At 38.5% G+C, this 11,914-nt stretch overlaps 1 protein-coding gene across 3 annotated transcripts in view; it reads left to right on the top strand.

Moving 5' to 3' along the window:
- The window catches only part of Klhl20 (kelch like family member 20), a 40,094-nt gene that overhangs the window by 8,185 nt on the left and 19,995 nt on the right, over nt 1–11,914 (top strand). For all 3 annotated transcript variants that reach the window (XR_008722098.1, XM_055624605.1, XM_055624606.1), the window contains exon 3: nt 8,401–8,974. Coding sequence is in view for 2 of the 3 variants with exons in the window: in XM_055624605.1 (XP_055480580.1) it covers nt 8,401–8,974 (574 nt within the window). In the remaining variant the exon portion in view is untranslated. The remainder of the gene's footprint in view (nt 1–8,400; nt 8,975–11,914) is intronic.

The following is an 11,914-nucleotide window of genomic DNA, read 5'->3' on the forward strand; positions in this document are numbered from 1 at the left end:
AAGATGGGGCTGTAGGCAAGCCTGTAGAGTGTTTTATTAATTGGTGATTGATGGGTAGGACACAGTTCATTGAGGGTGAGGCCACCTCTGGGCTGGTAGTTCTGAGTTCCAAAAGAAAGCAGGCTAAGCAAGCCAGGGGAGCAAACCAGTAAGCACCTTCCATGGCCTCTGCATTAGCTCCTGTTTCCAAGTACCTGCCCAGTTTGAGTTCCTGTCGTGACTTCTTTGAGTGATGGACTACCATGTGGAAGTATTTTTGTCTGGACCACATTTTTATCTGGGTTTATTCCTTCCTTCCCCTTTTCCTTTTTGTTTGGGGTTATATTTGGTTGGTTGTTTGGTTGCTGTTGAATGTTTTTAGTTTGGAGTTTTTTTATTTGCTTGGTTCAGATTGTTTGTTTTTGAAATAAGGTCTACTGTGTTACTGAGTTGGCCTCAAACTCACAGTTTGCTATCTCAGCCTACTAAGTGCTGGAATAATAGCACAAACCTAACAATCCCAACTTGTTTGCCTTCTTTTTGATTATTTGTGCATTTCTACTGTAAATAATTAAGTTTGCCAGTTGCTTCTTGATACACATTTTAATTTTCTTCGGTTTAGAGCAAAAAGCTTTGTATATTATATAGCTGATAGACATAGGTTTTCTTTTTCTGCGTGCTCACAATATAATGATTGTGAAATGCAAAATTTTAATTCTAATTATTTGCCAGTTATTTAAATTACTGTTTACCTACCAGGCTCACACCTCCATTTCTAGGTCATAAGATATAAATTGCTTCTCATATTTTAACTGAAATTACTTTTTTAAGATAATAAAACCATAACCAAATTTTAGAAATTAAGAAATAATATTGAAATGTGGGGGCAAGATGGCTTGGCAGGTACACATTTGACACTCAAGCCTGATGATCTAAGTGTATTCTCCAGAATCCATGGTAGACGGAGACCACCAAGCTCAGAAAGTTGTCCCCTGATCGCCAAGCACTATTGTTCTGTCTACAGACACAGAGAGATACGCTAATAGTAAAAAATAAAATATAAATCTTCTTCCATCATTTCACTTGCTTTTAGCTGGAAAGAGGGATCTTAAGTTCAGTTTTGTTTTGCCAGATCTTAAGTTCATTTTGTAGCCTCTTTCTCCAAGTTACTCTACTCTTCCCGTATTTTACTATGTAGGTTTCCGAGATGACTAAAACAAAGCAATCTGTATTTGGTACAGTTTCCTGGGCTTTTAAAAAGTTGGAGTGGTACAGAAATCTGCATTAATAATAATAATAACAATAACATTCATTTTGAATTGCAAAATAATCCTACAAAGGCTTCCCTTCTTATAGCACTCACATGAACTGACTTCAGGCAGAAACTATGGTTTACCCCAAAGCAGCAGCAGAACTGCTCGGAAAGGATCAAGGTTTTGATTCTTTGAAAGTCACCAAAGTCTTTAATAATCAAAGTGGCTTCTTTATCTGTAGAAGAAAGATACTATTCTAAATGAGCCCATGATACGTTCTATTTCAAATGTTGAAATAGGTGAACCACTCTATTTTGACTGCGGGATTTGGGGGTGGGTTTTTGTTTTTTCAGATCTTAATAGTAATTTATGTAGCCTCTAGAGCTTGTCTTTTTTAAAGATTTATTTATTTTTATTTTATGTATGGGTATTTTTGCTTGCATATACACTGTGTGTGTGTGTGGTATCCTCAGAGGCAGAAGAGCATGTCATATGCCCTAAACCTGGAGTTATAGCTTGGACCACACATACTTAATATACAGGAAATACCCAGCTTACAGGCTTCAACATGGTTATTTATATACAAATACAGTCTCTAAGCTCCAGCTGTCACCCCACCCTAATATATTTACTTCAAAACCAAAACCAATAGCAACAAGCTTTAGAATAACTTTTTCAAAGAGGTCTTTTCCCCCCTTTCTTATACCCACCAAACAGAATGTATATAACTATTTTCTTATCTATTTTTTTTTTTAGCTGCTTGTGAGGCACTCTGCATTTTACAGCTAAGTCTAATCCTATATATAACACTCTTGTTATAGAAAAATCCAGACCTCCAAACAGCTGATGTAAAATTAAACTTTTAAAAGACTATATATAAAGTAAGGAATGCCTGTGGACTTACATAGTTTTTCTATGATCATAGGAAAGCCTGGCTGATTCAAACTGATCTGACACATGTGGTGCTTTTAAATAAGGCTTGTTATATTTAGAATTCCTGGGCCCAAAGTAATCTAATCTAATGCTGGTCTCAAAGCTTTTAAGAGTGGTTCAGTTCTTAGCACCCGCATTGGTCACAACCATCTGCAACTCCAGTTGCAGAGGATCTGATGCCCTGTTACGGATTTTATGAGGACCCACACATACATGATACATATGCATACACTCAGGCATATACATATACATACAAAGTAACAGTAAATAAATACTTTTCTTAAAATTTTGAGTGTTTAAATTTTAGAGGTTGGTATTTTTTGAGACAAGATTTCATGTGCCCAGGCTGACCTCACACTCTGTGACCTTGAACTTCTGATCTTCTAGCTTCCATGTCTCTTTTGAAAGGATTTTAGGCCTGCTCATAATGACCAGCTTTTTTATATAGTTTGACTGGGGGGGGGCAGTGCTGGGGAATTGAACCCAGAAGTTTGCACATCGTAGGCAAAATGCCATTGATCTGCATTCTTAGTATTTGGCTAAAGAGTTCTTAAATAAAAATAGATAATATTCAGGTAATATTCATAATATTGTAGAATTTCTGAATTCATTTTTTTTCTGGGCGGTGGTGGTAAATGTCTTTAATCCCAGCACTTGGAAGACAGGCAGACAGATCTCTGATCAAGTTCTAGAATAACCAGAGAAAGCCCCTGTCAAAAAAACAACAACAAAAAAAGTTTTTATATAGTATATTTTACTCATATTTTCCCTGCCCCAACTTGTTCCAAATCCTCCCTACCTTCCTTTCTACCCAACTTCATGTTCCTTTTCTTTCTCTCTGAAAAAAAAAGCAAAAGAAGAAAAGAAAACAAACCAATAAGACAAACTTAACAAAAACAAAAAGCACACAAAAAAACAGGGAGTCTCTTTTATGTGTTGGTCAACTACTCGGGGCATGGGACCTGCCCCAGTGGCACATCATTGGAGAAAACTGGTTTTTTGTTTGTTTTTTTTTTTTTTTCCTTTCCTATCGGGTATCTATCAATTTCAAATAGCTTCTTGGTTAGAGGTGGGACTTTCTACTCACTTCCCATTCTCAGTGCTGTGATTTTGTCTAGTTTGAACCTGTGCTGGTCTGATGTGGCTGTTGCAGTCTGTGGGTTCATATTGTATCCATTCTGTTGTGTCTGGACACTGCTTAGAGTTATCTACCACCTCTGGCTCTTATAATCTTCCTGCTTTGTCTTCCTCATAGCTCGCTGAACCTTGAAGGGAGGGGGTTGTAAAAGACATAGCATTTAGAGCCAAATTCTCCAAAGTCCCTCACTATATATTGTCTAGTTGTGGGTCTTTGTGTTAATTACCATCTGATGAATGTTGAGCTATAGTTATAGCAGTATATCATTAGAAGTCATTTTATTGCTACATCCCTTTAGAAGAATAATAGGAGTAGGTTTTTTCCCTAGGGCCAGTGATCTATCTAGTCCAATATAGTGTTATAAGGAAGCAAAAGGGAAAGTAGAAAAGAAAGATCATAAAATGGAGGATGGGAGAGCAGGGTAAAGTAGGAATATGGGGAGGGATAAGTAACACTAAAAGCTTTTTGGAAAGCCATATGGAGAGGTTGGAGAGATGGCTCAGAGATTAAGAGCACTGGCTGTTCTTCAAAAGGTCCTGAGTTTAATTCCCAGCAACTTCATGGTGGCTTACAACCATCTATAGTGAGATCTGGTGCTCTTTTCAGGCCTGCAGGCATACATGAAGGCAGACAACTGTATAAATAATAAATAAATCTTTTTTAAAAAGAATTCATACTATTACGCAAAAAAAAGAAAAGCCATATGGAAGTCTACTACTATAGAAGTTTCCTAAAATATATACATATATGAAAGAAATTTAAATGGAATCACCATATAATAGAGGAGACAATACCCCAACTAGACACCTTGTGCCACCAAGTAAAACCTCCAGTGCCAGGAATGGATTACATCTTGTTAAGTTGTTGGGTCCCATAGACCCCACCAACACTGTCCAAACATTGTTGGCTATTATAAGGCTTTTGGTGCTCTCTATAACCTGGTCAGGCCTTACTGCTGGAGATGGAACTTGCTTGTCATTGGATATGGAAAAAATTGAGCTAGTGCCCAACTAGAAACTTCACCCTATTGACTAGTGTACATGGTGCTACCAGAGAAGAAAAGTAATCATCAGTATTACCAGCTATAAACCCTGTGACCTACAACAATGACCTGCCTTCAAGATACACTAGTACAATAGAAACACAAATGTTCTGGGAGTAACCAACTACTTCTGTATTAGATACAAGACCCAGTAGATAGAACACATACCTAACACTGGTAAAGTGGTCAAGGATTGTAGAATTCCTAATTCAGAATTAGTTTAAATATTAAGCAAGCTACTTTTAATTTTTCTATTTGTATATGTATGCATGTGCTTGTATACAAGTGGAAGACAATTTGTAGGTTCTCCTCTTCCACCATGTGGGTGCTAGCTATTGAACTGAGGTCATCAGGCTTGGCAGCAAGCTCATTAACCTGCTAAGCCAACTTCCCAAACTTTGTATTTTGAGGCAAGGTCTCACTGTTATCTACTCATAGCATTCCTACCTCAGCTGCTCAAGAACTCCCCAAGACCTGCCTACCTCTCCTCCTGAGTGCTAGGATTAAAGACATACACCACCACGCCCAGTGTCTTAGTTAAGGTTTCTGTTGCTGTAAAGGGACACCATGACCGCAGCAGCTCAAATAAAGAAAAACATTTAATTGGGGCTGGCTTACATTTTAGAGGTTGAGTCTATTTTCATCATAGCAGGAAGCATGGTGGCATGCAGGCAAACACGGTGCTGGAAAGGTGGCTGAGAGTTCTACATCTGGATCCCCAGGCAGCAGGAAGAAACGTTGCCACACTGGGCCTGTCTTGATCATATGAGACCTCAAAGCCCACCCCCAGTAACACACTTCCTCCAACAAGAGCCTATGGGAGCCATTTTATTCAAACCACCACACCTGGCTAGAAATTTAATTTTTAATATGAAAAGTATAACCAACTTACTTAAGGGAAATTTAAATGGTTATATTACAGTCATATTTCTAATTTAAAACTGCTAAATGGGAAGCTTTTGTGTTCATCATCTTACTTATCTGTGCAGTGGAAACCCGTTTTAGAGTTAAAGAAACTAGAAGCCAGGTATGGTGCCTCATGTCTGTAATCCCTATTGGAACAGAGAGGTTGGAACAGGAGGATTACCATGAGTTCCAGGCCAGCCTGAGCTATAGAGTTCCAGACCAGTCTTAGATATAAAAACCCAGTTTCAATAAACCAAAATACAACAAAATAGAGTGCACTAGACTTGATGAGGAGAAAAGAGCTCTTACGATACAATAAAATGTATTACTAACGGTATTTCAATCCAGATCTACACAAGGAAAGGAATTTTAACACTTTGCACTGTTTATTTCTTCTGTAAATGTGTTTCAAAAACTTCATTTGCTTCTTTCACTTTTAATGAACAAACTACAATAGTTTATTTAACAACTGTTCATAAGACATGTTGATTTAATAACTTTAGAAATGCACTATACTAAAGTTATTCAGTTTTTCTTTCTAATGAAAACCTAGCACTTACTAAAATTAACATTTTTTCATTAGTCAAAGTTCGGTTTTAAGCTTTCCTTTCATTGAGAGATTGCTGAATCTTTTGAATTATGTTTGGCTCTCAGCAGTTGCCCAGCATCAAAATGGCATGCTATTCTTTATATAACTTGTGCTTTTGATTTTTGTAATTGATTTTTGGGTGTGTATATGGGTGGGTGTATGCTGATTTTTAAACGTTGTTTAAAACCATTATAATTGACTATATTTTGGGCACATACTTTATTAGATTAAATGAAACTGTCTTTGAGACAAGCGTTTGCTATGTAGCCAAGACTATCTTGATCCACTTAACTCAGCCTCTTAAGTACTAGGATTACAGGCATTCCTCGCTACGCCTGAGTGATAAGACATCTAAAAATGAATTACATGTCATTTGGTGTAATATCTCATCCCTTGAAAGTTAGAAACAAAGAAGTTGAGTATTAAATTTAAGTTTAATTTTGGAGGTTGGTGGCTATCTTCTTTTCTTCCTGTCTTTTCATGTAGCATAAACTATGTATTACAGAATTTGTGCTGAACTATAACTAGAAATATTAAAATAGCACCCAAATGAAAAGGAGAAATAAACACCAGCTACTCTAGGAAAGTAACAGATATCAAGATTTGAATCAAACCAGGTTTAAGAATTAAAATTTGGAGCTGGGTGTAGTAGTGCATGCCTTTAATCCCAGCACTTGGAAGACAGAGGCAGGCAGGTCCAGCCTAATCTACAAAGTGAGACTAGGACAGGACAGCCATGGCTACACAGAGAAACCCTGTCTCAAAAGAAAAAGAGAAGGAGGAGGAGGGATTATTAAAATTTGGGGCCAGGCAAGGTAATACATGTCTTTAATCCCAGCAGAAGCATGTAGAGCTGTGGCAGTTAGAGGCCAGCCTGGTCTACATAATGAGATCCAGCCAGGACTATGTAGAGAGATTCTGTGTTAAGAAAAGAGAAGGGAAAAAGAAAAGAAAAAAGGAAGGAAGGAAGGAAGGAAAGACATTTTAAAAAAAAATTAAATTGTGGGCCTAGCAGAAAGGCTCAGTGCATAAAGGCACTTGCTAAGCCTGATGAACTGAGTTTAATTTCCAGAACTCACGTGGGAGAAGTACCTCCCACAAGTTGTTGTCTGACTTCCATACATGTGCCGTGGCATATATGTACATCACATATGTGCATGCATACACATGCATGAACAAATAAATAAATACAAAAACTTAAAATTAAAAAAATGTAATTAAAGTTTTTAAACAATTTTATAGGTCTGGTTTGTCTTATTGGGAGGGATGTTTGGCTTATTTATTTATTTTTTTGTAGAGAGAATAATTTTAAATGGTTTTCCTGAATTTAAATTTTTTATTTACTTTATATTTAAAACGTCATTTTTTGAAATTGCCTCTGTTACAATTTTGTAAGTTTGAGAAAGCTCCTTTTTAAACATACCCAGCGTTAATATTACCCATCTTAAAACAGAAACAAAATGATCTGTTGGTGCAGCAGCAGCGGCAGCGGCACAGGCTTTTATACCAGCACTTGGGAGGCAAAGGCAGATGGATCATTGTGAGTTTGAGGTCGGCCCGCTCTACAGAGTGAGTTCCAGGATAGCTGGGGTACACAGAGAAACCCCGTCTTGAAGAAAAAATGGGGGGAAGCGCATGAAAAATGTAACAACAGTATCCAAAAACAGCCATTCAACTTCAGTGAGGTAGTGTCATCCTCATATAGTTGGTATCAGGGTTGTTAAGGCAGCATTAGTCATCTAGATTGACAGCTTAATTCCTCCACTTCGGACCAAAGCAGAAAACTTAGATAATCCAACAAAGAAGCAAGTGTTCTCAGCTAACATCCTGGTTGGGTCCCAAAATTTAGCACTTGAAATGATATTGAGAGTTTTGGGTTTGTTTTTTTTTTTTAATTTTTGTTTTGTTTTGTTTTGAGACAGGGTTTCTCTGTATAGCCTTGGCTGTCTTGGATCTTGCTCTGTAAATCAGGCTGGCCTCGAACTCACAGATCCACCTGCCTCTACCTCCTGAGTGCTAGCATTAAAGGCGGGCACCACCACTTCCCAGCTGATATTGAGTTTTTTCATTGTCAGTGGTCCTAGGATTGTTTCCCGTATGAACTTCTATGTTCACTACCACTTTTGCTGTAAAATTAAATCTAAGCTTTCTTCAGACAGAACATGATATTGGGAAATAAACTCTGACACTTAAAATCATGGGTCCATAAGAGAGAGAACTGTCAGTGAAAGCGCCCATTGAAGAAATTGTGTCCTGATGCCACAAGAGGCAAGAGGGTAAATGAATTCCAAGTCAAGCAGGACTCAGCTCACAAGTGGGCTGGCTAGGTACAACTCAAAACCGGGGCAGCATCTCATCCACATAAGGTTGTCCTCTAACTTGAACAGGGACCCAGAATTCCTAACATTCTATAAAGACATTTTCATCCACATAAGTCAAAGCACCAGCTCTCCCACAGCCTCCCAGCTAACTTCAAGTGTTCTTACTTCTTACGAAGCACCTTAGAGCAAGAAGAGAAGTAATAATATTTCCATCTTTCTCCATCCCCTCATTCCTGTAGGTGTACCAACATTCGACCAGGAGAGACTGGAATGGATGTAACAAGCCGCTGCACCCTTGGAGACCCCAACAAACTGCCAGAAGGGGTTCCCCAGCCTGCTCGCATGCCCTATATCTCAGACAAGCACCCTCGGCAAACCTTGGAAGTGATCAACCTTCTGCGAAAGCACCGAGAGCTATGTGATGTGGTGCTAGTTGTGGGTGCTAAGAAGATATATGCCCACCGCGTCATTCTGTCAGCCTGCAGCCCCTACTTCCGAGCAATGTTTACAGGAGAGCTGGCAGAAAGCCGACAGACAGAAGTAGTGATCCGAGACATAGATGAGAGGGCTATGGAGCTCCTCATAGACTTTGCATATACCTCTCAGATAACTGTGGAAGAGGGCAATGTGCAGACCCTCTTGCCTGCTGCTTGCCTTCTCCAGCTGGCAGAAATACAGGAAGCCTGCTGTGAATTCTTAAAGAGACAATTAGATCCTTCTAATTGCCTGGGCATTCGGGCTTTTGCTGACACACATTCTTGCCGTGAGTTGCTAAGGATTGCAGACAAGTTCACGCAACATAACTTTCAAGAGGTGAGTTGTGGGCTAGGGAGATAGCTCACTGGGTAAAGTGCTTGTCATGCAAGCACAGAGACCTGAGTTCAGCTCCTGACAACCAGTATAGGAGCCTGGCACGTAGCTGACATCTATAACCCCAGCAAAGACAGAAAGATCCTGGGGCTTGCTGACCAGGCTCCCTGCAACAGTTCTAGGTTCAATGAAAAACCCTGTCTGTCTCTAAGTAAACAAACAGACAAGTCAATAAGGTAAAGAATGATAGAAGAAGAAACCCAACATTGACCTTTATTCTCTACACAAACATGCATGGGAAAAGTGCAGCACATACGTGTATGTGCATGCACACATACACAACACACCCATACACACACAAGTTATACCAAATGATTTAAATGTATTTATAACCTTTATTAAAAGAGCAATAGTACGTCAGTGAGTTCAGTTGGTAAACCTGAGTTCCATCCTCAGAACCTATGGTGGAAGAAGAGAATATTGTCCTCTAACTTCCACACTCATGTCATAGCATGCACGCATGCACACATATAATAATAATAGTAGTTTTTTAATTCAAGAGATGCATATGGGTTTATGTTCTCCTAACTAACACCTGTCTTGTATCCTGGTTCTAGCTCATACTATAAGTTCTAAGGCTCTTAGTGACTTTTAAAGGCAAACTTTATATTTACCAGCAAAAGTTGTTTCTCCCTAATCATCTTCAAGAAGGGCTGATAAGTAAGCCAAACATGGTTTATTTAAGCATAACAGGACCTGTGCATCTTAGAAGTGGTTTCCTACAATCCAGCATGATAAGTTATACGCCAGACTACTTGTTATATTAATAAATTTTTAAGGCAAGTTTAGGTGTTTAGATTTTTCATTATTCACTAATTTTCATTTATTCAACCTGACATGTGATAATAACAATAAACAATCCCTTATGATCTTGAAATGAAGAAGCATTTCTAAGTGACTAATCTAGAAAGGCCAAAAGTTAAAATCTATCAATTTTATCACATAGAATTTTTCTGTGATACTAAAACAATAGCCAAATACAAATTGAGGAAATTGTTTGTAATTTGTACCACTATCAAAAAGGCTAGTCTACTCAATGTATTAAGAGCACCAATAGCTCATACCAGTGAGCAGAAAAGTAGACACAACACACACAGAGAAATTCAAATTGTCCTTAAATATCTGAAACTCTACTTGTTTGTTCAAGATAACTGAAAGACAAAACTACACCAAAGTCCTTTTTTTCTCCAGTTTTGATTTTTGAGACAGTATCTTACTTCTTAGCCCAGGCTGGCTTGAACTCAACATCCTCCATCATCAGTTTCTTAAATGCTGTAATTATAGACACATGTACATATCTGGCCAAAGTACCATATTTCAGGTTACAAATATCCTTAAATATAAGATACCCTCTTGGCTAGGCTTTGGAGACAAGTAAATTGCTGGTATAAATATGCACTGGCACAACCCTTTCGAAAGAAAATTTAACAGTATCTATCAAAATTGCGCTTTTTGTTCTTTTCTTCTAGCCTTGAACTCATAGAGATCCACCTGCCTCTGCCTCCCAAGTGCTGGGATTAAACGTGTGTACCACCACCTGGCTTCAAAATTACTTTTTATTTCTACTTTTTAAACTCAGCATTATCAGGAATTTATACTACACATACTGGAAAATAGAAGAATTCGAGGAGGAGCTATATTGAATTTTGTGTTCAGTATTGAACAAGCAACTCTTTCTATGGATCTCTATTCTTTGAAAGGTTAGGCTGAGATTAAAGTTGAATTCAATGCTCTTGGTCCCTCTTGGTCCCTTCTCTCTTGCTCCCCTTCTCTTGGCCTCTTGGCCCTCTCCCCTTTCTCTATAGGGGCGCCCCCTCTTTCTTTCTCTCCATTATGTTCTGCTCTCCCTTCTCTCCCCCTCCCTTTGTATCCACCTAATAAACCTCTTCATATAAGAAAAAAAAAAGTTGAATTCAACATTATAAGTATGAGCCTGGTCTCTTATAAGTGAGATATAACCTAGAAGCCATAAAGGAAGAAATTGGTAGATCCAGCTTCGCTTCCTAAATATGTGAAATTTTTTAATATTTAAAACAGCTCCATAAACATAGGCAAAAAATCAATGCCAGTGAGCACCTCTGAGGTAAATAAGGAGAGCCTTGCAGCTTTCCCAGTACTGAAGGGTGGTTAGCAAAGGAGCAGCTGGGAAACGGACACTGGATAATAGAAAGGAGAAAAGAAAACCAGAAGCATAGGGTCAGGAGTGCAAAGAGTTTCTTTTAAGAAGAGTTTCATAGAGCTGGAGCATTGGCTCAGCACTTAAGAGCACTGGTTGCTCTAGTAAAGGACCTGGGGACAATTTCCAGCACCTACATGGCAGCTCACAACTGTCTATAACTCCAGGCCCAGGGATCTGACACCCTGTGGCCTCTGTGGGCACCGGGCATGCACATGGTACATATATGCAGACTGAATGCTCATATACATATAAATAATAAAATGAATATTTTTCAAAAGAAAGCTTGCATATATTACATATATGTCCTACCTATAAGTATATCATATGACCGGAATTTTCTAAAAATTAAGTTAAGGTCACTGGCCTTAAGTAAATACAAGCATTTTAGTGCTAGAAAAGAATTAGATTGGTAGTGTTAGGAGCCCATGGTAGTGGTGAACTGACAGTAATCCTTCTGCTTCAGCTTCCCAAGTGCTGAGATTACTGGCACAAGCCACTATGAGAAGCTAATTCTGTACTTCATAATAGAAAAATAGTCCATTGTATATACTACATTTTCTTCATTTGTCCATTGATGGACACCTAGACTGATTCACTAACTTGACTCATAAGGAGTGCTGCAGGAAGATGAGTGTCGGTATCAACTGAATGCTAATTTGATTCCTTTGACTATGTTCATGCAGCACACATCACTCTCTCTTTAC

This window comes from Psammomys obesus, unplaced genomic scaffold (assembly GCF_907164565.1).
Source record: "Psammomys obesus unplaced genomic scaffold, mPsaObe1.curated_primary_1811, whole genome shotgun sequence".
In the NCBI taxonomy this organism is placed as follows: domain Eukaryota; kingdom Metazoa; phylum Chordata; class Mammalia; order Rodentia; family Muridae; genus Psammomys; species Psammomys obesus.